We start from the raw sequence: 27,974 nt of genomic DNA, 5'->3' as shown, positions 1-27,974 counted from the left end.
GGGTGGGGGTAGGGGGGACGGTAGGTGGGGGAGGCAAGAGCTAGAAAAAGACTTATTCCTGGCCTCCGCCTTAACAAACCCGGTTAAGGTTCGGATAAAATGGGAGGTGGAAAGATTGCCCTACCGTGTACCCAGTCTCTAGAGAACTTAGCTACTATTACGCGATCGTCTGCTTTTTTCATCCAGCAATGAAAAATCCTCTCCCTATGTTGAGGAATTCCTGAGATGGGCTGAATTTATTAACTCCTGGGCTGAACTCCTGAATTTATTCAATCAAAACATTGCATGATTGTCTTTTGTGACTGACGTGGTAGCTTTTTAGGATGAGAATCCTGATAAAGTCCGTTGTGACAAGTGGGTCAAATTCCTGGGACCATTAATGATTTTTCAATAGGGTTGCCTTAAATTCTTTAACATAAAATTATAGCTGTTTACATGTTTCCTAATGCTTGACATCTGCAAGGAAATACGTTTTTTATGTGTCAGCTTAATTTTAAGTCTTCTCTAAGGGAGAGCATATTGGTGGCTGACCTGGAATATTGGTAGGTCTTGCTCTGGAGTTGAAGGGGACTGTGAAAATTCCAGGCTGCATGTAAGACTAACATTACAGGCTGGCTGAAAAACGAGTTTGTTGTGATCTCTTCAGCTGTTGCCAGTGTCCTTAGGGAGGTGAAGTGAACTGCTGGGGAGTTAGTTTGCAGGTTTGTTTTTTTTCACCTGTTCCCTGGTGATTCTTTAGAGGGAAGCATTCTGAACAGCATTGTAGATAAAGGGTAGGACTTACGGATATTCCACAATGGGCTGGACATCAGCAAAGATATTTGCCAACACAGGAAAAGGCTTCACAGGAGCCAATGCTGAGGAAGCCATCATAGGCCCAGTCTTTGCATTAAAATGTCAAGGATCAGGCACTTGCTCAGAATGTGTGGGTTTCTTTTTTCTTTCTTTCTTTCTTTTTTTTTTTTTCCATTTTAGATATGTATTGACCCTTAATATCAAAAGATGTTAACTCCCACAGAGGGGGAGAATAGGCCTCCAATGAATTCTAAATCAGCCAGTCTTAATTTAATAGGCAGTATTCTTATCATGAGTCAGTGTTGTTCAAATAAATTGTTTTAAATGTCACTGCAAATGACTTTCAAAACTAACATTTCACCAATCTTGATGCTTCCATTTTATGTTGATAACGAAAATATATTTTATCAGTCTTACATTGATAAAGGGTAAATTTAGCCAGAATATTTTAGAGGGATTCGAACAGCCTAAAGCCTTTTCCGAAGGTTTGTTTTTATAGATCCCAATTGATTTGTAAGCCGATAAATTATGTGCTTTGAATTCTGGCTATTGAACTTGCATCCGTTGGGCAGGGGCTTGTGGAGAGACTGCAGCTTGCAAAAAGATATCTTTATACTATTTACAAATAAAATAGAACTTTAAAAAGATTATGGGATTATGCAAGTGAGAAACTTTGTTAAGCCGATTCTTTATTGTAATTTACATGGCAGTTAACCATTCATTCAGGTTTGGGGATGGAAAAGAATTCCAAAGCATCTATACATTAATGCTCATTTAACAAATAAAGTTGTGAAAATATTGTTTATAGATACAAAGGAGAAGCTCTTCACTCATACCTTGTACTCAAAGCTGCAGGCATCCTAAATTGAGTAAATATGGTTCTAGAAGTGAAAGTTGTTAATAAGCATTATGTTTTAGAGAAAGTAACATAACATCGAACTCTGTTTTCTGTTTTGTGATTTTACTTAGTATCTGATTACAGGTTATTGAATCTAGATTCTGCAAAGCTAATGGTGTTATTCCTTCAGCTACCCTGAATTAACTGTTTGTTTGGGTTAACCACCTGATTTTTAGGCTTAACAAAAGTATAGCTTTGCTACGTCAGTCAGGGCATTAAAATACGAAGGTTATTTGTGCTTTAGAATAAACGCTAGTAGGAGACCCTTTGTTAAATTAAATTTTATAATGTAGTTAGCAAAGGTTGTCTTTTTCTTTCAAATTTATTTAATACGACTTTTTCCCTGTGCAGTGACATTTTTGCTTTTGTGTTTTGTTGTTATACCAAGATTTTATTTATGGTAATACTGTTGTTCTTTTGGCATCCAGTTAAAAGTGATGTGCTGTCTGAGCAGAGAGGAGGCTATTTGACAGTAATCAGTTTGCTGAAGAACAGGTGTTTCTGGCAGAAGTATTCTCATATATAAACATGTAAATGGAAACTATTGTTTTTCTGTTAAGCTTTTGCTAGAATTTAATTTGTTCTTGTCACTATCTCCTTTTTATTGAAATTAGTCCAAAACAGTAAGCCAGGAAATGTTTGCAGCAGATTAACATTTGCAGAAAAGAGAAGAAAAAGAAACATCTTTATTTGATCATTGGCATTATTAGACAGTGACTTGCCTAATGGTGAAAGCTAAAGGCATGAATAAAAAGCTTTGCCAAAGCAGGGTTTGTTCATTTTCATCACTTCAGTTATAAATAACTAAATTAGTCGCTTGGTGGTCACTGCCTGGTCTGTGGACCCCCAACAGCTATGTCTGAACACAGGTTCCAAAGCATCTATTATGATGCCTTTGCAGGAAAAGCTGCTGAGCTGAGAGGGGCGTCCAGACATTCCACGTAGCTGTTCAGCTGCTGGACCATCTGGAGAGGGAATAAAAGGCCTGGGCTGGGGGCGCTGGCATTGTGCTGGTTTATTATTTGGTTTTCCCCTGCCAGACTTTGTCCCCTTTTCACTCCCTTTAGCCCAGAACAGACGTCCGCTTTGGCTGGGATGCCATTCTTACAAGCTCCTTTCTATGTCTGGGATGGTGGAAAGTTCACAAGTTCACATATCAACTTCATGCTGGCCTTGTGTTTGTGACTTCATTATCCCAGCTGCATCTACACCTATTTCTTTTCCAGTCCCACTTGGCACTGTGATTTTATCAGCCGGGGGTGGCCAAGTGGAGCGCAGTAACACAGATCTGTAATGGACATCCCATCAGAGTTTTGTAGCATTTTGGCAGCCTTGTTTTGAGTTATTTGGAAGGAAAATGCCCCGAATAGTTCTCATTATGGGTAGTTTTTGGGTGGTAAATGTTTTGATTAATGGCTCTGTGCATCTTCCTCCTATTTAACGACCCCTAGTTAGAACTCCAATATGTTGCCCACAATAAAATTACCCTTTTATTCCAAAAGAGTTGTAAAGCCTTCTGAAAACCTGATTGGGAAGGTAGATGGTGAGGGCAGGCCTAGGTTTGTGTCAGGCTTTATAGGACTAGAATGGTACTTAGCAGTTTGGAGGATTTAACACTCAAGAGGAGCCTGGGTGGTATGGTGGTTAAGTGATCGGGTGCCAACCAGAAGGTTGGCAGTTTGAACCCACCAACCACACCATGGGAGAAAAAAACCTGGTGATCTGCTCCCATAAAGATTACAGCCTAGGAAACCCTATGGGGGGTGTTTACTCTGTCATATAGGATCACTATGAGTCGAAATCGACTCTAAGGCAAAACACCATCACTAAAAACCCAATTTTCTTAACTTCTGAGTAAGATTTCTACCACTGGTGGGTGCTAGTTAGGCTTTGAGTCTGGAAAGCATGGAACTGCACAGATTAGACATAAGTATTTATTTGGGGGGAATTAATTTAACCATGATCAATTCTTGGGCTATACCCATGACTGAAGATATGGAACTCTTTATGATTATTTTTGTATAAAAATTTATTTCTTCCATGCCCTAAAACCCAAAGCTCCTTAAAGAAAAAGAGAACGCCTGTTCTACCTGTGTTTCCTTAGTTTCCTGTTGTTGTTAACCCAAGTCGACACACCGGCAACGGATTTGATTTGGGGTTTATTTTACCTGTGTCTCCTTAGTGTCGTGTTGTTGTTGTTGTTAGGTGCCACTGAGTCGGTTCTGACTCACAGCAACCCTAGGTACAACAAAGTAAAACGCTGCCCGGTCCTATGCCATCCTCACAATCGTTGCTAGATTTGAGACCATTGTTGCAGACACTGTGTGTGTGAATCCATCTCATTGAGGCTCTCTTCCTCATTTTTGCTGATCCTCTACTTTACCAAGAATTATGTCCTTCTCCAGGGACTGAACCCTACTGGTAACATGTCCAAAGTCAGTAAGAAAAAAAATCTCACCATCCTCGTTTCTAAGGAGCATTCTGACTGTACTTCTTCCAAGACAGATTTCTTCATTGTTCTAGCAGTCCAGGGTATATTCAACGTTCTTCGCCAACACCATAATTGAAGTGCATCAGTTCTTCTTTGGTTTTCCTTATTCATTGTTCAGCTTCCGCATGCATATGAAGCAATTGAAAAAACCATGGCTTGGGTCAGGCGCACCTTAGTCCTGAAGGTGACATCTTTGCTTTTTAACACTTTAAAGAGGTCTTTTGCAGCAGATTTGCCCAACAAAATACGTCTGATTTCTTGAGTGCTGCTTCTTTGGGTGTTGATTGTGGATCCAAATAAAATGAAATCCTTGACAACTTTAATCTTTTCTCCATTTATCATGATGTTGCTTATTGGTCCAGTTGTGAGGATTTTTGTTTTCTTTATGTTAAGATGTAATCCATACTGAAGGCTGTAGTCTTTAATCTTCATCAGTAAGTGCTTCAAGTCCTCTTCACTTTCAGCAAGCAAGCTTGTATCATCTGCATATCGTAGGTTGTTAATAAGTCTTCCTCTAATCCTGATGCTGTATTCTTCAGAGAGTCCAGCTTCTTGGACTATTTGCTCAGCATACAGATTGAATAAGTATGGTGAAAGGATACAACCCTGATGGACACATCTGATTTTAGTCACACAGTATCCTGTTGTTCTATTTGAACGACTCCCTCTCGGTCTGTGTATAGGTTCCACATGAGCACAGTTAAGTATTCTGAAATACCCATTTTTCACAGTGTTATCCATAATTTGTTATGATCCACACAGTCAAATGCCTTTGCATAGTCAATAAAACACAGGTAAACATCTTTCTGGTATTCTATGCTTTCAACCAAGATCCATCTGACATCAGCAATGATATTCGTCATTCCATGTCCTCTTCAGAATCCGGCTTGAATTTCTGGCAGTTCCCTGTTGATGTACTGCTGTACCACTTTTTAATTATCTTCAGCATAATTTTACTTGCATATGATATTAATGATGTTGCTTGATCGTTTCTGTATTCTTTTGGATCACCTTTCTTTGGAATGGGCACAAATATGGATCTCTTCCAGTCAGTTGGCCCGGTAGCTGTCTTCCAAATTTCTTGGCATAGATGAGTGAGTGCTTCCAGCATTGCATCTGTTTGTTGAAACATCTCAATTCTTTGAGCCTTTTTTTTTGTGAGTGCCCTTAGTGCAGCTTGTGTTCTTCCTTCAGTATCATCAGTTCTTGATCGTATACTACCTACTGAAATGGTTGAATGTTGACCAGTTCTTTTTGGTACGTTGTCTCTGTGTTCCTTCCATCTTCTTTTAATGCTTTCTGCATCATTCAATATTTTGCCCATAGACTCCTTCAATATTACAACACAAAGCTTGAATTTTTTCTTCAATTCTTTCAGCTTGAGAAATGCTGAGCGTGTTCTTCCCTTTTGGTTTTCTGACTCCAGGTCTTTGCACATTTTGTTATAATGCTTGACTTTATCTTCTCAAACCGCCCTTTGAAATCTTCTGTTCAGCTTTTTACTTCATCATTTCTTCCATTTGCTTTAGTTACTCTACGTCCAAGAGCAAGTTTTAGAGTGTCTTCTGACATCCATTTTGGTCTTTTTTTTTCCCTTTTAATGCTTTCCTCATGTAAGATATCCTTGATGTCATCCCATAACTTGTCTGGTCTTTAGTCATTAGTGTCAAATCTGTTCTTGAGATGATCTCTAAATTCAGGTGGGATATACTCAAGGTCACACTTTGACTCTTATGGACTTGTTTTAATTTTCTTCAGTTTCACCTTGAACTTGCATACAAGCAATTGATAGTCTGTTCCATAGTCGGCCCCTGGCCTTGTTCTGACGGATGATATTGAGCTTCTCCATCATCTCTTTCCACAAATGTAGTCAATTTGATTCTTGTGTATTCCATCTGGTGAGGTCCACATGTATAGTCACTGTTTTTGTTGTTGAAAAAAGGTATTTGCAATGAAAAAGTCAGTGCTCTTGCAAAATTCTATCATGAGATCTCCGGAATCATATCTGTCACCAAGGCTATATTTTCCAACTACCAGTCCTTCTTTGTTTCCAACTTTCCCATCCCAATCACTAGTAATTATCTATGTGTCTTTATTGCATGTTTGATCAATTTCAGACTGCAGAAGTTGTTAAAAATCTTCAATTCCTTCATCTTTGGCATTAGTGCTTGGTATGTAAGTTTGAATAATAGTCGTATTAACTGGTCTTCCTTGTAAGCATATGGATATTATCCTATCACTGACAGCGTTGTTTTTCAGGATGTATCTTGAAATGTTCTTTTCGATGATGAATGCGATGCTGTTCCTCTTCAATATGTCATTCTGGCATAGTAGACCAGATTATTATATAGTCTGATTCAAAATGGTCAGTACCAGTCCATTTCAGCTCACTAATGCCTAGGATATTGATCTCTAGGAGTTCCATTTCATTTTTGACAACTTCCAGTTTTCCTTGATTAATACTTCATACATTCTGTGTTCTGATTATTAATGGATATTTGCAGCTGTTTCTTCTCATTTTGAATCATACCATATAAGCGAATGAAGGTCCTGAAACCTTTACTCCTTCACATCATTAAGGTCGACTCTCCTTTGAGGAGGCAGCTATTTCGTAGTTGTATTTTGAGTGCCTTTTAACCTGAGGGCTCCTCTTACAGCCCTGTATCAGACAATGTCCCACTGCTATCATAAGGTTTTCACTGGCCAGTTTTTTCAGAAGTAGACCACCAGATCCTTATTCCTAGTCTGTCTTCGTCTGGAGGCTCTGCTGAAACCTGTCCACCATGGGTGACCCTGCTGGTATTTGAAATAACAGTGGCATAGCTTCCAGCATCATAGCAACACGCAAGCCACCACAGTATGACAAACTGACAGACGAGTGGTGGTAGTGCCCTGTTGGTGATAATTATTCAATAAATGAATCTAGGGAGGAAGAAAGGTACACAGGAAAATGAGCCTTCCCTCTAGCTCTCCCCATTCCAATTTGGAGGAGTTTGAGGCCATGGTGGTTTCTGGTAGTTGGTGCTGTTAAACCAGCTAACACACAAAGGTGGATAGAAGTAATTTGCTGATGATGTAATCTCAGTAGTCACATTTGTGTGTTCTGTGTTCATGCATAGGATTGGGAATAGTATAATTTAGAGTCAAACAGACCACAATTCAAATCTCAGCTCTGCACCCTATATTAGAACTATATCCTTGGATAAGTTGCTTCACTTTGCTAAGCCCCAATTTCTACATCTTAAATGGTAATATGATAATATCTACTTCAAAGACTTGGGAGGATTTAAATGATATAATATATGTAAGGTACTTAGCATAGGCCAGACTCACAGTAAACACTCAGATGTGAAGAAGATGGTTTTTTCTGAACTCCCAACAACATTTCAGTCTTTCTGCTTTTGTTTGATGTTAAATTTATCAATAATTTGCTTTTAAAGATCTAGGAAGTACTGAACATTAATTGTTGCTATTATTACTTAAGAATATAATATTATTTTTTATAGACATAGTGTATTCCCTGCCCATTCTCACCGGCGTTCCACATCTGCTTTGTTTCTAAGGTAGATCTATGGATGATTGATGCTTTTAAGTTACCCCTCTTCAGTTTACCCCTCCTTTGTAAGTCTCTGGTATTTAATTGGTTGTTTTCTCAATTTGTCTCATGTATCAATTTTCTCTGGGATTAGCCGTTCTCAGAGGACTTGTTGGGGAAAGTGTTTTAGTACGGATTCTCCTTCAAAGCTACATCCCATAACAACAACAACAACAAAAATGCAGCTGAAATTTGTGAATCCATTGGCTTAATTACTAACTCACTGAATTAAACTTCAGACAGCTCTGCCAGTTAGGCAGTCGGTGTTGGCTTTCTACTTCTGCTTGATTTTGTCTAAGACTGAAAATGTCCCTTTGAAAAACGGCTGGGTGGGAGAACAGGAGGTATGTGTGTGTGGAAGAAACAGGCATTTCCAAATCTTCGTATGCTCATTTCTATAGCTGTTATTCAGGGTCCGTTTCGTCTCAATGACTGTCCATACACTAAGTCAGTCCATGATGTTTACTGAGTACCTGGTGTGAAGAGCAGAGTATACTATGCATTTTGGGGGAGATATAAAAGAAATAGAAGATGTAGACCTTGTCCTTAAAGAAATTTCCACCAAGTAAGAAGAAAAAAATTCTTGCACATGAAATTACTGATGAACATTTGGAGACTGATATCAACCAGTAGACATGCATTCTGTGCCAGATGAGTAGTGACAGCTTGTCACCACGTGTAACGTCTTCTGGATGTTTCAGTATGAGCATGTTTCACAGAGGTGGGGCTTTTTTCCCCTTCAGTCAAAAGAATGTTTTCGTAAGCACAGTATCTTGGGAAGGAGGGAGAGGAAATAAAGAGTTCAAAAAGGAAAGCTGCTATAAAATGAAAGAGGTTTGCTTTAATGAAAATCCAATGACCTTCCAAAGGCATGTGTGATAGTTTAACAAATTCAAAGCAGTGGATATGATCAGAACTTCTCAGTACATTGTGAATTTTATCACCCCGTTCATTGGTTTAGATGGAAAAATCCTCGCCCCTTAAAAATAATTCAGAAAAAGGGAAGTGTTAGAAGTCTTTCAGTTTTGAGTTTTTAAAAAAATGTATGCAAAGTCAAGCAAAAGCAGAAAGTCTGGCTCTGATGACACTGGGCAGATTATACAGCCCAGTGGACTATAAAACTCAGGGAGAGTGAGCGAGTCTAAGCACTGTGGCAGTGCTGAACATCACATCCTGGAGTCTCCGCAGATCTTAGTTGATGATTAACTGGCAACTCTAAGTGAATCTCATTAGCCAAACCTTGGCCTTGTCCAAATTCCTAACTCTGGTTTTGCTTAACACCTTGGTGTTTCTTTTCTGATGCTTTCATGTTTATGTAGCACTCTCAACATATTTTGAAAACATTTACATGGTGATTAGTTAACTCAACAGACCAACCCTGGGAAGACAGCCAGAGCCAGCAGCACCTTAGTAATAAAAAAGCTGATAATTAGGTGGAGAGGCGACCTGTCCAAGACAAGGAGCCTGCACAAAAACTGTGCCACTCACTTTAATGAATGCCCCAGCAAAAATCGAGCTACATGGCAGAGCTGTTTGGATTCATCTTCTGAATGCACCTAGTTTTGTTGAAGCCCTTGGGAAGGTTATGGCTCTGTTTTGGCTCATCATGTTTTGAACAGTTGTCTACAGGGAGAAAAATGCCACCTAGGGCATCTCTGTTACAGAAAGCTCTTTTATTTTCAGTTCTGGCCATGTCAGCATCGTAACTTACATGTTTCCACATTGTCATGATCTGCTGTATGGAACAGCATTCCTAAGTTGGAGAATTTCTGACCCAAATCTTGGTTTATTTAAAGGTGCTCCTTTTTGTAAGTTAAGGGGCTGGTTCTGAGAGCCTTGTGTCAGATGACTGAGTCACCATCTCAAGGGTATATATGCTGTTGGCACCCATTGAATCATGGTGAAAGGTACCTCCAGATGTAAAGTTTCAGGCTTTCACTGGAAGATCCAGCCTATTAAAAATGAAATATTGTGCAAAGAAAAAAACAGACTTTGTTTTTAAAATAAAGCTTGAAGTACTTGGAATTTTATGATGTATACTCTTAGCAAAAATGATTCTGAGAGTTACTGATGACTCCATGTTGTTACTAATACCAGGGAGGGTGGTAAAATGGAAGGCCTGGGGCTGGGGTGGGTCAGAGAGATGGAAGACAGGTTAACCAGTTATAAAGAGATGAGATGGTCTGCATAGGGGAGGTTCCCTGTGATGCTAGGCAATTCATATTAGCCAATCTGTGGCTCATTCTGGCCTCACTGTCTGGAAGGTTGGAGTAGTGTTTTCCCTTTTCTCTAGGCAACTAAGCATTACCTAGGACTCCCTGGGACTAAAGTGAGCTTCAGGGAATACTCTTCCTGTTACACCTCATGTAATTGCACCAGTGAAGCTAATTGAGTTGCTTTTATGAGGAACTTGTGTAAAAGGTGTTTGGTCTCGTAAACAGGGAGGCAGTTTTGTATCAAACGTGCTTATCCAGTGCCTCTTGCTGCAGCTTTTCCGTGGAACCGTTATGGGGGACATCTAGTCTGGGCTGAACGAAGTGGAATGAACACTTCTACCAAGCTGGCGGATTGTGATATCTGGGTAGGCTGTCCGAAGCTTGCCGATTTGAGTGGAAGTTCTGGCAGCACAGCCTATTGGCACAAACAGTTAGTTCATTTGAATGGACTGGATGTCAAAAACTGTTCTTCAGTTTCTTTAAGTCCTGGGTCAGATTGAGCTGAGAGAGAGAACCACTCTGAGACTTGAGTTTTAAAGGCTAGCCTCCTGAGAGTGTCTTTCTGCCTTCAAGGAAAGAGCATCTCACTGACTCCCTCATTGTGATAACTCTGCTCTCACTTGTGACTCGACCTTGTGGACGTGCCCCTGGTGTGAATGCACTTGGGGTGCTCCACTGACCAGGGTTGGGTCCAGGAGGGACAGACTTTGGACTTACTATGGGATGCGCAGTATTACCTTTTGTGCTCACCCTTATGAAGGTCCCGATCAACCGGCTCTAGGGGAACCAGGGCACACAGAGCACTCCCAAAGGGCTGGCAGGGGACGGGGTGAGGGGTGAGTGTGCTGAGAGGTGGCTGCAGTAGGATTGGCCTGCCACAACCTGTCCTTGTCTCCTGCCCTGCACAGGTGAGCGCTGTGGGCTATGGGATGGATGAGGTGGAGCAGGACCAGCATGAGGCCCGACTCAAGGAGCTGTTTGACAGTTTTGACACAACGGGCACCGGGTCCCTGGGACAGGAGGAACTCACCGACCTTTGCCACATGTTGAGCTTGGAGGAGGTGGCCCCACTGCTGCAACAGACGCTGCTTCAGGACAACCTCTTGGGCAGGGTAAGGTCTGGGGAGAGCACAGAGTCAGTGGGAAGTGGGTGTGGTTTCTTTTGGGGCACTGGGGGTGTGGCAGACCACACATGTTGCAATTTGTTTATAACATCCTGGCTGTGTGTGCCCTTATCTGTCAGCCTGATAAAAACAAAAACGTAATGGGCGTGAAATAACAGTGCAGTTTGCTAGGTGACAAGGGCCCTACTTTAATTTGTGCTCTGGAATAGAAGTGTGCACAGAGCATCTTATGAAGGAGACAAGATGATAACAAGAGGATGCTTTCCAACTTTTTCCTAGAGAAGAGGGGGAAGTGAGGGCCTAAATATGTAGCAGGATTTTTCATGTTCTTTGTGGGTTATTTTATGGATTCCATATTCATCATTGGAGGGAAGGAGGGGATAAGATTCCCACTGAAGAGAAGGGAAATGTGTTAAGAAAACTGCTATTCACAGTAAGAGTGGATTTCTGCTATGACTTTTACTCCTGATAAAGCTGTTTCTTGTGTGGATTGTTTCTGGGGTGAAATATTAATTAAACCTTGCACCCAGAAAGTAAGACAGGAGGGTAAGTAAGCACAGTGCAGTTTCGTTTAAAACCCAGCACAACCTTGCTTCCAGCGGGGATGCGCACGTGTGCTGATGTTAACTCTGCATTTGACAAGAGATACGTGTGCTGATGTTAACTCTGCATTTGACAAGAGATATACTCTCCCCATAGATCAAAAAACAGTCATGATCTCCCCATAGATCAAGACCCAAAGAAAGGATCTTTTTGTCTTTGGCTGATTGTGGGAAGAACGTTTATCTGTCATGCCCCACGATTGCCTTCAGTTCTCATAATTAATAGCATAATTTGTATGGCTTTGGTTTGAGTCTCTTGCTATTGGTTTTTGAAGTGAATGAGGAAAACTGCATGACACTTTTTGAGATCTGTTGTTATTATTGCTGACACTTTGTAAACAGCAGGTTTTACCATGTGGTGCAAATCGAGGAAGCAATCATAAAGCTTAAGTATATTCCAGCAACTGAACTTCCTTTTCTTCATTTCATTTTCATTCTCTTAATTGACAAGATAGGTGAGTGGCCTCAGATACAGAACAATGTGTTGACTCTCTAACCTGAGACCGGACTAGCTATTGTCCTGAAATTAATGTCCACGGGATGATATTCTCAGGATCTTGGTGCCATGAATATGATGCTGAACAGGGCTAACACTTAAAAAAAAAAAAAAAAAAGTGAATTCTTTACAAAAACAGGGGCCACACTTGGTGACTTTTGAGTAGATTAGCTGTTTGGGAATATACATGGTCCCTATAAATTCTAAAAATTTTGCTTTGAAAGGAGTAGAAGGAGTTATGAGGATCAAACAATTTGTTCCATATCATGTAAGGCACTCAAATATGTTTGAGTTCTGCCTCAGTCTTAGACACTGTGGGGAGAGAAAAGAGTTGTATTTCCCAGCATGGTGCTTGGGGATCTCAGGCCTTTTGGTGTCTAGGGATTAGTATCAAGGGATGGATCTGTTTCAATGCTTATTAAACCCTGAGAAGACACAGTGCAACTTAAGGTTTCCTTGGGAGATTGTCTTAGAATCAGGGTAAATATGGAGTCGTCTGCTGTAAACAGACTGCACCTTGGCAGCAGGTTAGCAGTTTGCTCTCCAGATGTTGCACATCTTTGCTCTCATTTAACAGACTAAACCAGGGGAACAGTAATCGATAGATTTCGTTAATGACCTGACACTGCCAGCCTGCTTCTTACGTTTGCTGTTTGCCTGTGAATAATGAATACCTAAGTGGTCTATAGCATGATATTTACTTAGTGAACCAGTGATAAAAGTTAAATAGATGTGTGCATATTGATTTCACGTGGGAGGTCTCTTGTGGTTGTCTTGAGAGCAGGTTTGGCATGAATTAATGCACTAAGTAGTTAAATTTGCATTTTTTATGAAACTGAATTATTCTCCTTAGATGATCGCATAAACGTGGCCATATGCTGTTATGGTCCTCTATATGGACTATCATTTTAAATTAATAAGGAAAGAGCAACCCAAATGCCGTTACCTTCTAAATGTATTTAGTAGAGAATCATAAGCTTTAAAATGATAAATTGTTTTTAATGCTAGTCATCTTTCTTTTCTTTAGAAGGTATTTATAGAAAAAGTTATAAGGGTTAACAGTTTGGTTTAATAAAAAAGGAAGAAAAAAGGTAGCATGACAAATCTAAATATATTCATCCATTCATTAATTCAGCAAATTGAGTGTGTCCTGTGTTAAAAGGAATCTGGTAGCCGTATGGTATGAGTGCAACTTACTTATATTTCACTGTAAACTAAAGTTTTGCATTAGACTGGCTTCTAGATGCATTAATATCCATCAGCTTCCTGGATGCTTGTTATGGTTTTAATTGTGTCTTTTAAACCCTACGTTTGGCTTTAATTTTGTTTTTTAAATCTTAAAGAGTATAATTTTGAAACAAAACTTCAAAATTTTACTTCTTTTGGAATTGGGCTGAATTAATCATTTTTCCCAAAAAGTAAAAAATGTAGAGAAAAGGCATTGTTCTCCTCAACCAAGAATAGGAGTAGTATCTATTTATTTTTCATGTTAAAATCAATCTTCAACAACTTATTCTTTTTTTAAAAATCTAGTGTTTCTTTTCACTCTTGTTAAAGAAAGTAACTCAAATCGACTTGCCATTTTCATGCATTTTACTAATAGGCCATTTTCCCCCAAATTATGTTTAATTCATCTGTCTTATCTTGCCTTATAACTTGAAGCCATAGTCCTTTGAACATGTTGGATAAGTATTTGAAATGCCTGAAGATTGCAGATCCCTGATATGAAGGAAAGAGAACATAGCTGATGTGTGTTTCCTACTAGGTTATTGGAAGAGTTCATCAGTCTAGTTGTCACCAGTTAAGATGAGACCCCAAGACAAAGGACTCCTCAAGACACTGAAGAGCTTATAGTCTAGTTGGGAATAGGTAATGTACCTGGCAGGTAAATAGTACTGGCACCAAATACTATAAGAATTTAAGAAAGGAAAACATTTCAGCCCCTTAATTGAATAAAGTTTTTATCCAAGTTATCAATACCGATTGTAGATGCTTCCTATCTTCTATGTTTTTTAAATAAAATAGTTCCCCATGCCTCTCTCTTTTATTAGAAATTAGGACATGAAAAAGATAATTTATCATAGTTGTTTTGAGGCCTTTAGTTACATCCAGTTTTTAAAATACATTTTCATTTCCTTATGGGATATACCGACACTGAGATGAGCATCCCCTTGAAACTCTGAAGAGTTTCTTTATGTTGTACTCTTTAATTTTATGAATTTGAATGCTGAAATAGCCCATGTTCTTGGCACTCTTTAGAATCAGAACAAGCCACCTGGCAGCAGAACTTACCATCGGCTTCCAAAAAGCCCCGTAGTTTGTGTGGACTTTGGACATCAAAGGCACTTTGAAATATTGAATATTAAAATATGTAGCTGTACAAATATGTAACTTAACTCCAGTTTTCCCACCATTTATTTTAAAGTGTTTGGGTTCTTTTATAAACGCTGTGGTTAATTTCATATGATAGATTTTTTTGTTTGTTTCCAAATCATTAAATGCTGTTGAAGGTTTCTTTCCATTATATACGTTTTAATCAGTTGAAGAGTAAATCAGAAATAGAGAAATACTTTATGGCAATGATTATTTGGGCCTGTTCTGTATGCCACAATATACTTGATCTTGAAATACTACCTATTTATAACTACCCTGTGATTGTGCTCCTGTTTCATATTAATGATCCCAGGCCTTCTGAAGGTGTTCAAGGGAATGGTGGAAACATTTCGCATTTCTTCTCTCTAGTGCCTGAAACTTTGCTTCATCCTATTTCACCACCATAGTTTAATCTGAAGTGGTGATGGTGATTTTTCTGATCTCCACGTTGGCCTTGTGACTCCCTTATAACAAGTTCATTTGGGATTGATTTTGAACTCCTAAGCATTCGTGGTTCCTCATTTGTAGACAAGACAGTCTTCTAATTAGGCTGCTAGACTTGCTTCTATTCTATATTAACAATTTCTTGTCAAACTCACTGTAAAAATTAGCTTTGGTTTGGTGTATTGTAAATCCTTGAGCCTCTTAGAGGTATTTAGTGTGACAGGAAGCCTGGGCAGAGGGAGGAGCTATTGAGAAGCATTGCATTCTTCACAGGAAGTAGGAACAAGTCTAAATGGCCATTCTCTTCTACCTGCTTTCTTTCAGTGATGACCATCTCTTTAGCTAGAGAAGATATGGTCAGGAATGCTCATTAGATGGCTCAAATATTCCACCAATACTTTTATGAATGACTTCTTGTCTTGATGGAGGGAATTTAAAATTCTTCAGCGTCCATCACAGATTTTAGACTTTAGGGTTCTTCTATTTAAGGGAGAAACCCAGAACCTAGAAAGGAACAGTGAATTGTCCAAGGTCAGACAGTCACTTGAAGCGGCTTCCCAATCCCTATGTTTGAATGTATGACTCCACAACATTCTCAAATTCCAAATATGTGAAAATCAATCTCATCCGTCCCCCACTTGCTCCCTCCCCCCAATCTAGACAGTATACTGTTAGAGGACAGTTTTTGAAGTCAGACCTGGATTCAGGTACGACTCTTGCCACTTATTAGCCATACGACTTTGGGCATATTGTCTTAAATACTCTGAACCTCAGTTTCTTCATCTGTATTATAGGAAAATTGTACCCTCCTTACAAGGTTGTGATAAGGGTTAACTGAGAGTGTATCAGAGGCTTAGCATAGTGTCTGGCATGCAGTTAACTACTGTGTGCTGTGTCTTGCTTTATGCTCCTTTCCTCCATCCCTTACATGCCCAGAGTGGGTCCGTAATAAATGATTACTTCCCAGTAATGAGTTTCTGAGAAAATCCATTACAGCAGAGTAGAGACTTGCTAGATGCTGACTTATATAGCTGTGATTTGCATCCATTTCCATCTGTAGGCAGGGCTTCTTGGATCAGCCTTTGAGTACAACTTCATATCTTGAAATCCTAGCTTTAGGTTTTAAAAGCCTACCTTGTTAAATGGCCTTTGCCTCTCTCCACATTGTCTATAGTAAATGACTACTAAGATACAGTAATCCAGAATTTTTTTTTTCAAATAAAACATTTCATAACTCTGTCTTTAATTGTGAAACTACATCTCTTTGTTAGTGTATGTCGTTTCTTTTTGCATAATACTATAAACGTTACTTTCCTGTACATTGACCGTATTTCTATACCCATTTCAACTAACACTTAATATTTTGAATGTACTTCAGTCTTTCCCTTTGTATTAATAGGATATAACTATGTAACTGTCATTAAACCTATTATCATTAAACTTTCCCTGTGTAATTGTCATTAAACCTACTAAGTTTGATGACAGTTACATAGGCCTTTGTCTTGTTTAATAAGCTCACCTTGTTGAACATTGGCTTGAGTTCTCCCACCTGGGGTCTGTTCGAAGTACTGCCTGTACACATATGGAAACTGTATGCGACTGATCTCGATTGCATGAGGTGCTTTTATGCAACGTTAGGTTCCTTAGTCTACTTCCTGTTGCAGTTTTTTGTGGTTTGAGATAGCATTCGTTTCTTCTGTGGCACTTTAAATTCTTTTTTCAGAAACTTGAATTGGGTTTTTAAAAAAGCATTCATATGAAATGTGGAGAAGAAAGGAGATGAGGTGAATTTCTGCTAAGTGATGGTGACACATGACAAAAAATATCAGACTTGACTAGTCTTCTACAAATTTAGTTTAAATGTCATGTGTGTTTTTAGTCAGTCATGTAATTTTCCCAGTGCTGCATACTGCCATCTGATGCATACAAGATATAGAAACACTTGTAAAATGAATGGCAGCAATTATCATTCAAACGAGGAGGTACCAACTAGGGTGTGCACCACTTGGAAGCATGTTACCTTGTGAGATTTAATCGCACTGTATGTTTGTGAAGATTTCTAAGTTTTAACATGGTATAACAGTAAAGCTCCCTTGGAGGAGAAAAATGATGTTGAAAAATTCCACGTACTGAACTCAGTGAGCTGGCTGAAACATGCTTCTTCACAATAGAGGGCATTTATTAACGTTTTGGTTCTGGGTTGTGCCCTAAGGGGCTTCTTCACCACATCAGTATTCATGAGCGCTAACGGAAAATAGCAATCACCTGCCTCCGTTACAGAACTATCTTCTTGAAAGACGTAGAATTTGCTGCTGTTTAAAGCGGAGGGTTCAGTGTCTACATGCTCTTGCAAGAAGAAAAATAAAGATCAGTTTAAGACTTAAAACTGCTCCAATTGTATTGATCAGCTTGCTGGGTTTCAATTTTTATTTATTTATTTTTGGTGGGAGCATGTGGGGTTAACTAGACAGATGTTGTTGGATTATGAAGAATGATAACATACCCTCTGAGTTAATAATCATGATTAGTCTTCATTGTTTTACTGTGGAAAATATATATAACAAAATATTTACCAACATTTTTTACATGTACAGTTCAGTAGCATTGGTTTTGTTCATGGTGTTGTGCAACCATCACCAGTATCATGTTTAGTCTGTTATAGACCCTTTTTCTTCTAAATGTAGCTGGATAATCCATTTGGAAACCTTTAACCTCTGCCTATGAGTATCTTCGAGCAGTCAAATGTCGTAAAACTGTCCGCGTTTTCCTCCCTGCCAGCCCGGAGAGATACTGAGATATGCTTGCCTACCAGAGGCCTCTACCAGGCTGTTTTTAATCTCTCTCAGGTCACTTCCTATATTCTGCCCTTATAGTTACTAATAAACTTTCCCCTTTTCTTGCCTATTTGTCCTTTCTACTGTCTAGAATCTAAAGCACAGGTGATAAACTCCTTGAGGACAGAGGTTGTGTATTTTTCTGTTTTTGTATCCCCCGAAGCCCCAGTGTCATGCCTTATAGCTCTGGTGGGAGCTTTATACCTAGAGGCTTTGTATAAAGTTGATGATTTGATTTGGAGCAGCAGAGGAACTTTCCTGGAGGTCAGACTAAGAGTGAAGTGAGTCTAGGGCAGGCAGGGTTGCTGGGTTGCTGAATCCAGTTAGAAGGCCTGGGTTCTCCAGGTAACCCCATCACTTCCAAGACATGTGGCCTTGGCAACACACATACCTCCCTGGGCCTCTCTCCCCTCAATTCTGAGGGAGGATACCTGCCTTGCCTGTCTCACTTGGATGTTGAGAGATTCAAATGACAAAATGTATAAGAAAGGATGAGCCTACAATAATACTCCCATTCATTTAGTATTATCCAGGACCCTATGAGTCAGAATCAACTTCACAGCAATGGATTTTGGTTTTAATAACTGGATCTCTTATCCTATTTAGTGGCAAACTTAAAAAAAAAAGTTAAGCCATGGGGGATTGAAACTTTTTTTTTAAAGTTTTTGCCTTATCAAAGAGTAAATTAAATCTAATTAGGCCGTTCTTGGTCATTTAAGATCTTCTTGGTCCATTTGTTACTCTTCTATATTATAACAGAGTGATAACCTCAGGATTTATTTAGCAGCATTCGATCCTTGCCCCAACACTAAATGACATCCAGCTTTTTAAGTTTTTGAGTGCATATGTCTTTTTTTTAATAGTTTATGTAGTTTTTAAATAGTTGAATATTTTTTAAGTATAAAAAAAATTATTTTTGTTTTGGGGAGGATGGTTAATGTCTTTCCTCAATCCCAATATGTCAGCAGTTACTTATGAGTGCCCTGTGTTTTATTTGCTGCTTCTAACCTGTGGTGCTTTGGGAAGTAGGATAATGAAGCTTATGATAATCAGGCAGAGTAAGAATAAATCAATTCTTAGTTTTGTGGCATTTTGCTCTGAGAAGGGTGCATGGACTTCATGACACCTACCTCAGCTTTTGACACCACTTCTGTTTGTTTCCTGGTTGTCTGCTCTGCTCTGTATAATTGAGGTTGTGAGATAAGCAATCTTCATAAAAATTAAATTTATACTGTCTCAAAATTTTGTGCATTTGTTATACCATAATAGAGGGATACTTAGGCCTCATAGAAAACATTAGAAAGTGATTAGAATTAATATCTAGATTATAGGTGTCTTATGGGTGGTAAAAGTGAGTTACACAGACCTGGGTAACCTTCATGGGTAAAATTCACTAAATTGAACTATGTTGAGACCAGATTCAGGAGAAGGGCTTTTTCCAGTTGCCTTTATCAAAATGTATACCTTCAGAGGATGTAGCAGAGACCCACGGTCAAGTATAGAAGATGTGGAATTCTTTAGACAAGTGCCACCCTTCTGAAAAAGAAGCTTCTTTCTGTTAAACTTATAACTGGCAAGGGGAGACTTAGGTTTTATCAGATTCTATCCATTAATATCCCAAGAGAGAGGAGAAACCCAGGGTTGGGGTCCCTAAAAACAGCAAACTGGATCCATTTCCCTGGAGCTGGGCAACTATGCAGGTTCTGGGGGAGAAGGCAGTCCCTGACTTCTCTCCTGCCCGCCACCCCCGCTGCCACTGCCCCCACTCCCGGTTGGCTTTCTTGGTCATTCCTATTGCCGGTTGCTTTGCTTGAAAATATGGCACTGTTTTCTAGTTTGCCATCTGTAAAAGTTATGGGAACGGTCACCCCCATTGCTATTGTTGTTAGTGGCCATCAAGCAGGCTCTGACTCACAGCAACCTTATGTGTAACAGAATGAAACATTGCCTAGTTTTGTACCATCCTCACAATCATTGCTATGTTTGACCCCATTGTTGCAGCCACCGTGTCAATCCACGTACCTTCCAACCTGAGAAGCTCATCTTCCAGCACTATATTGGACAATGTTCTGTTGTTATCCAGAAGATTTTAATTGACTAATTTTTGGAAGCAGATCACCAGGCCTTTTTCCTAGTCTGTCTTAGTCTGGAACCTGCACTGAAACCTGACCATGGTTGACCCTATTGTTATTTGAGATACCGGTGGCATAGCTTCCAGCATCATAGCAACATGTAAGCTACCACCGTATGACAAACTGACAGATGGATGGTGGCCATTACTATACCTATTACTATTATTAACTACCAATTTCTAGGTCCCTATTAAGTTCCAGGAAACCCTAGACACTACATAAATCTCATTTCATCCTCCTAATGCCCCTATGAGGGAGGTGGTATTATAAATAGCATATCCAGTCGACCAGTTGCTGTCGAGTTGATTCCGGCTCATGTGTGTCGGAGTAGAACTGTGCTCCGTAGGGTGATGGCTGATTTTTCAGAAGAGGATCGCCAGGCCTTTCTTTCAAGGTGCCTCTAGATGGACTTGAGCCTCTAACCTTGCGGTGAGTAGCCAAACGCATTAGCCGTTTATACCACCCAGGAAATCCATAAATAACATAAAATACGTGGAATGCTATTAGCACAGTACCTGGCTCACTGTAACATTTCCTGAGAGTATGGAGTATGGAGGAGTTTTTGTCAGTTTTGTTCGCTGCTGTATCATCATGGCCTAGGATAGTAGCTGGCTCAAAGCAGGTACTCAATAAATATTTGTAGAATGAATAATAAACATTAGTTGTTAGATATCCCCATTTTTTACAGACTGACAGACTAAAGCTCGGAGTAGCCAAATCACAGAAGGAAGTAAGTGGCAAAGTCAGGATTAGAACCTAGACTCACCTGGCCCAGAGCCTGAGCTCCTAGCCCCTCTACTGCCTTTCCTAAGAAGAAAGAATGATTCTGGTAGGAATTAGTAGATGTCTGTTAAATCTCTCTACTGGCGGGTGGAGGGGGGGGGCACTATTGGGTATATGATGTTTGTGAACTGGCTGGTTGGGAAGGTGGCCTTGCCCAGGTGAACTGGAGCTGGGATGCCACAGTGTCTGAAGCCCATCTCTGACTCTCCTCCAGGCCTCTCAGCAAATTGTCAGCTGTGAAACCTAATTAGGCTGCCTACATTTGAATAATCTTTTAACCCTTTCATTGATTGTACCACCCTAGCCCTTCAGCCGGTACCCTGCTTCCCTCAACAGATTCTGCTCTGGCTCTGTAGATTATGTTGATTTTTAAAGAAATATGATTTTGCAAAATAATTTCAATTAAGACTAATATAGAGAAATCATGTATACTTAGGATAAATTGCAAGCACATACAATTTTCTGACATGAATCTTAATTGTTTCCTCTTCTTTGCTTTGATTTGCATGGATAAGACATTATATGATTTTTCCCCCCTCCATTGTTTATATAACTTATGAGGTTTGTTGCTTTTCCAGATTTAATTTGGAAGTGGTTTTTATCTGTTACCTGTGTTTAAACTTCTAGGCAGTATTTTGTAATGACTTCCAAGGAGACTCAGTGCAAATTTTACAAATTTACCAACTTTGTATTTAGATACTTTATCAGGGTTCTGTGTAAATAGGTAACATATTATCAAACTAGAATTAAGGTGAAAAAAATATTATCTCTCCCTTTTGTTGCATGGTGAGATCACATAAATTTATGAAAAAATACACTTGGCCATTAAGAAAATCATTTTACCCTTTAAACAAAAGTAATATCCCAGTTCTGATCAAGTATTTACTTAATTAAAACTCAGTCAAGGTGATTTTATATTTAAGAATTCAGGAAAATGCTTCCCAAGGTTCTTTTATCCTTTGTGCTTGTTATTGATTTTTGCTTATTTATGGAATCGGGGATTGAAGGGGCCTTGGGATATAAATATTATATACCCACCTCAGGCAAGACTATATTCAATTCACCCTCAAATGATAGCTTGCTCCCTTTCTAGAATATCTTAAGAGATGAAAGCATCCTCAGTGCACTGTTCCAACAGTTAATTTACTTGGGAAATTTTCCCTAATATCTAACCTAATATCTTTCTCTTCTGGTCTTATTCAGAAAAATAAAAGGAGCTAAGAGTTAAAAAATATTTTTCTGAGTTAATAAAGAGGGTTTTGCTCTATAACTTTTCCCCTCATGGGTTGAATAAATATTGATATTTATATTAGTGTTTATAACACCAAAGTGTCAAAAAAAATTACCTACCCATTTCCCCCTTCTGTGCTGTTGAGAAATAAAGGAAAAAACAGAACAAAAACAGGTTATGACTCATTTCAAAGCTGTCAGGATGTGAACAAATGGTTCTGGTACCTTATAGATAGATTTGCATTTCTGGGGCTGTGGAAACTATTTTAAGTTTATTTTTAATTATTTATTTTTAGGTGCATTTTGACCAGTTTAAAGAAGCGTTAATACTTATCTTGTCTAGAACTCTGTCAAATGAAGAACACTTTCAAGAACCAGGTAAGGGCGCTCACTTTTCTTCCCTACATTCCCTTTAAGTTTTCCAGGGAAGAATTTGATGACCTTGAAGCATGTCTATGAAAGATGTGGGGCATCTGTCTTTCATAGATTGAATAGTTCTTTTCAGTGACTCTTCTTTTGGTATTATCATAAAAGCCTTACAGCTGTTGAACACTAAAATGAGACTTCCCTACTACAGCAGTATATTATGGAATAAATAATTGGATTGTTCCTAGGCAATATGTTAGATGATGTGGCAATAGCTCATTCTTGGAATGAGTAGAGTGAATCTGGATGGTACTGCCTTTATCCCTATTTCCTTTGTAAATTATATTAGATTCTGGGACATCGTGGAAGGATGTGAATTTTGAGGAAGTGCCTGAAAGAGGAACAATCTAGAGATAATTTTATTTAGTTCTAGTGAGTGGATAACCCTCTGTTATAGACATCACATGATTTTATAATTGCTTATCTGTCTCCCCCTCTCACGTGGTTCTCTGAGGACCATGTTGTTCATTTTTGTATTCCCAAGGCCTAGTAGGATGCTCAACACATAGTAAGTATTCAATGAGTGTTATGAAATAAAAGACTTTATGTTGTACCTCATCGATTTTTAAGGTACCATCAATTATAAGGCATTGTTATTTTATGTACTTTAGTTTTAAAGTATATAAATTACCAGTTATAATGGTAAAATGCCATTGATAGTAAGACAGTCTAATTTCAGTGTTCACATCTGATGAGGGAAAATGTTTTAGAATCAATGAATATGGTAAATATTTAAGGAGAAGTTTAAACAATATGGAAATCTGTATTACAGTATAGTCCAGTTTTATCAGATCAGTGGCTATGGGGGGCTAGGGATATAAAGTGGCACAAGGAAATTTTGGGGGCATGAAATTGTTTTATGTCTTATTTGTGGTGGTGATTATACGGTTGTATGAGTTTTTCCAACCCACGGAATTGTGAACTAAAAGGGTGAAATTTACTGTGTGTAAATGATTCCTTAGTAAGCCTGTCTTTAAAAATGAGAACATCAAAAAATATAGTCCAGTTTGGAGACTGAGGAGAAATCATTAACATTTTGTCACTACAAAGAGTCATCCAGTGTGACCTATTTAGATGAGGCACAGATGGGAACTCATTTCTTATCCTTACTGGTGATCTAATTCTTCATGCTAGCTTATAAAATGATCCAAATTTGTATCTTATGTATGAACAGTGCATTTAGCAATGTCTTGGATTCTAGATTGAGTCTACCCTTTTGATAATGGCAGCCACTCCTAGGATGGGTGGACTCCACTCTGAGGCTTTGCAGAGTTCTCTGGAAGCCCCCAGTGAGCCCCCGAGGGAGGTTATTGCATTCTCGACATTTTTTGGACTAGCAGTACAACTTCTGTAGGTGACCACTGCTGGATGTGGATTTTTGTTCTTATGGGTTCTTACATTTATTGATATTTTTAATTTTTTAAGGTTGTCTTTCATCTGGATAATAATAGTGAAAGATCTGAGGACCCCGAATAAAGCTGTGATGGCATTAGCACTGGCAGACATTTTAGCTAATATGAGCATAGGTAACATAAACATAAATTCAGTGTTCTCCTTCTCTGTGCTGATAATGTGCTTTCATGCGTGTTTGAAAATGGCCAGCCCTGCCATTAGTCCACATGATCCCTCTACTGCCCTTTCTTCAACACTTTTACTATCACCTGACAGAAAAATTGTCATCATAAATATACAGATTTATGATGACTACAGATGTGAACGGTGCCCCCTAGAGTTGTGCAGTGTTGAGAGCTAAGCAGTAGGATGTGGTAGACGATGGCTGGCTAAGCTTAGTAACAGCCAGAAAGTAAAAGTTTATAACTCCCGCTCCAGATGGTGGTTTCACAGTTAAGTGTATGCCTCACTGCTGTGAAGGCAGAAACCACCATGTGGACAAGTCTTCCAGGACAACACACAGAAGGGATTTTTTATAGCTTCGCCGTGCGCTCCATCCTTTGGACAGGCTGCAGCAAATCTTTGTTACCATGCTGCCCAAATCAGTGTAATGAAGCAGCAAAGGACTTATTGATAGCATTTCACCTTGCATTTATATGACTTCTCTGACGTTTGCCCTGGCAGGATAAAAGCTAGGACTGGGTTGAGCCTGCGCCTGAAGAGAGCCTTATCTTATATACGGCAGTGAGTCAACCCTTCCTCCCACATTCCCTGCTTTTTCTGTCTTTCATGCATCTCTCCCTGGTCCCTGCTGTTGTTCTTGGGATCATGCAACTCTTTCCACTCAAGTATTCCCCCACCCACTGTAAAATGTGACCCCGCCCCCACAGTTTGTCTGGCTTGGCTCACAAGAGACAGAAGGGGCAGGACTCAAATACAGTTTGTCAAGAGGCCACCTGAGTTCACTCCTCTCTTCCCCTTTATGAAAACAACTATTCCTTAAATAGACCATAACATTTTTTAAAATTTTACTGTGGTAAAATGTATATAACAAAAAAATTTTAGTAGTTTTTTGAGTGTACAGTTCTATGACATTAATTACATTTACCAGGTTGTGTAACTAAGACCATAGGGCTAGAAAGGACTCTGTCATTTTATCAATGAGCAAGTTGAAGACCAAAGAGGGAAATAACTTAATTGAAATCTCACGGATAGTGGCAGAAGAGGATGCTAGCACAATATCACCAAGGGAGGTGATTCCAAGAGGCTTTAGTTTAAGACGTGAGCCCTTAAATGGATGAGCTGGGGCAAACCCTGTCCTCAGTCAGCACATCCTCGCCAAAGGATTCTGACAAGTGGCCAGAGGCAGCAAGAAGGAGCAAGAGTGGGTTTCGCCTGATCATTAGGACAGGAATGCCTGTGTCTTTATCCTCAGCACTATTTGGCTGCTCAGTACTTAATTCATCTTCTACCATAAGAGGCCGGGACTGTGGTGGTTTTGTCTCGCCTTTTGAAGTAAATGGACCTGGTAGACTTTGAGAGGAATCCTCTTAATCTGTTGACATTAATTTGATTCCAACTCATAGTGACCGTATAGGATAGAGTAGTACTGCCCCATAGGGTTTCCAAGGCTGTAATCTTTATGGAAGCAGTCTGCCACATTTTTCTCCTGTGGAGTGGATTCGAACCGCTGACCTTTTGGTTAGCAGCAAGTGCTTAACCACTACATTGCCAGGGCTCCTTTTTGAGAGAAATGCTTACCCTTAAACTATGGAAGGAGGCTGAAAAACTAGGAGAACAGCAGTGCCCAGCGTTAGAACTGAGTGGATCGTGCACTGATATTTCATAACACTTAAGATTTTTATAAGTTAAATACATCAGATGCTGTAATATAGAAAAGGCAGCTCAATATGGTGGAAAGACCCTTGAGCCAGGAGTCAGGAAACCCAAGTTCCAATCCAGGCTCTGCCTCTGTAAGTAGGTGACCTTGTAAGTCATAACCACTGTGGTCTTTGTCACCTCATACTTAAAAGTAGTTGTACTGGAAGACACTTAAAATCTCTCTCAGCTCCAAAATTTGATCGTGTTGTCTCCTAATATCTGAATGACAGTGGCCAGAGGAACTGTCATTATCCAGTAACAGTTAACATCCAATGACATTATCCAAATCCATCAAAAAAAGCTAGCTTTGTGTTTCTGTAAGATTTTATCTCCATAAATTGACACCATAATATATTGCTTCCTAAGCACAAATGCTCAGTATATTTCATATTTTCCTACCTCTTTAATAAAAAGGCAGTTGTATATGTATAACACAAACACAAAGCTCTAATGGAATTTGAGAGGAGATGGAATTAAATGAATTATTTCCAGAGTTCTTGGGCTCTGCCTTTTATAACTTCTCTGGGGTACAGTTTTATTTGTTTGTTTTAAGATAAGGGGATATGGACGTGATTATTTTCAGCATCCTTTTTAACTCTGATATTTATGATTCTAAGACTCTTAGGAGAGTTTTCCCCCCTAAAAAGAAAATAAGAATATGAAAAATGCTGAAATACAGAAAAGGACAGAAAAATGGATCGGGGGTAGAAGGAGTCCCTTAAAAGTTCCAAACTGATTAGTGTTGTCAGTGGCATCCAGCCCTTATAGCTACAGTTTAATTTTGAAATTATTTTCCTGGAATAGGAGAAGGAAACAATTATTATTTATTCAATTTACTTTGGCTTTGGATGATAGGATTTTTGTAGTGGAGATGCTGGCACAGGCTCTAAGCCACATGGCATCAGCATGCTGTCTGGATCTGCTCTCCAGAGGTTTTGTCCTCGTTTGATGCATCTTGCATTAGATTTCCGTTCTGTAGATGTTAGCATAATGCAGGAGGCCCTTTCTTCCCTGGTGTGGTTCACATGAAATGTCTCTTCTTTGTTTATCAGTGAGGAAAAGCACAGGTTTGGAAAAGCCGTATCATTAGAAAAATAGGACTAGGCATTGTTTCAGTGCAGGTGGGTTTTTTTAAATTTTAGGTAACAGACCTTCCTATTTCCAGGAACTGCCCTAACTTTAATTATTTTCCTTATATTTTGAAAAAAACATAAATATAATAAACATATACTTTCACTCATTTAACAAATGTGCATTGAAGCAGGTCCTATGGCCAGGCCTTGGGCTACATCTTGACTTGCAGTGACTGAAGATTTGTGTTTGAAACTAAGTTCAGAGACCTTGAACCAGGTGCTAAAGTCTGGATAAGGCCCCTGTTTTTAGGAAGTATTATATACCAATGGAAATGCTGGCACAGGCTCTAAGGATGGTGCAAACGGTTAACACGTTTGGCTGCAAACTGAGAGGCTGGCAGTTTGAGTACACTCAGAAGCACCTCAGAAGAAAGGCCTGGTGATCTACTTCTAGAAAATCAGCCATTGAAAACCCTATGGAGCATTAACAGTGATGGAAATATCACATTAATTAAGGGTAGAGTTGCATAGCCAATTATTGTAATTGCTGTCAGTAAATTGTACACCTGTAAAAAGTTGAATTGGCAAAAATTGTGTGATAGATATATTTACCAAAAAAAAAAAAAAGAGTAGCTGCCGAGGCTGCTTATGTACAACCAAAAACCTCATGGAATTTGGTTTCTTTGTTTGGAGGCTTAAGGTCTTGGTTTCCTGGGACATCCCAGTTAATTGGCCTCATAACATGTTTAGTGGTTCTGTTCTACCTCCTAGTTCGTTGTGTAGTGCCTGGGGTCTTAAATGCTTGCAGGTGGTCATCCCAGTCTCAATAATTGGTCTCTATTTGCCTGGAGCAACAGAGGAAGAAGGAGAGTCAGGAATAGGAGAAGGAAATGGAATGTGGGGCTAATTGCCTCCAAGAACAACTGCCTCCTTTGCCATGAGACCTGGATGGTGCCTGGCTACTATTAGTGAACATTTTGATCAAAGAATCTGTAGGAGAATCTTTGATCAAAAGGGGGAAAATGGCCCAGAAGGCAGAAGGGGAGTAGGAAGCTGATGATAGGGAACACAAAGTAGAGTAAGGATATTGTCGATGTGTTGTGAGATTGTTAACCATTGTCATAGGGCAACATTTGTAGTAACTGTTAAATGGGAGACTATTTTGTCCTGTAAGCCTTTATCTTAAGTG

General features: G+C 39.3%; 1 protein-coding gene across 7 annotated transcripts in view; it reads left to right on the top strand.

The window, feature by feature from the left end:
• NIN (ninein) overlaps positions 1–27,974 on the top strand; it is a 107,925-nt gene that overhangs the window by 1,531 nt on the left and 78,420 nt on the right. For all 7 annotated transcript variants that reach the window (XM_023726173.1, XM_004370852.2, XM_023726172.1 and 4 more), the window contains 2 exons: positions 10,904–11,107; positions 22,310–22,391. In XM_023726173.1, the coding sequence (XP_023581941.1) occupies positions 10,925–11,107; positions 22,310–22,391 (265 nt within the window). In that variant the 5' untranslated portion in view covers positions 10,904–10,924. The remainder of the gene's footprint in view (positions 1–10,903; positions 11,108–22,309; positions 22,392–27,974) is intronic.

The sequence above is a fragment of the Trichechus manatus genome, unplaced genomic scaffold (assembly GCF_000243295.1).
Source record: "Trichechus manatus latirostris isolate Lorelei unplaced genomic scaffold, TriManLat1.0 scaffold00010, whole genome shotgun sequence".
Classification (NCBI taxonomy): domain Eukaryota; kingdom Metazoa; phylum Chordata; class Mammalia; order Sirenia; family Trichechidae; genus Trichechus; species Trichechus manatus.
The sequence above is the reverse complement of the archived record's forward strand: the minus strand, read 5'-3'. Positions and strand labels throughout refer to the sequence as shown.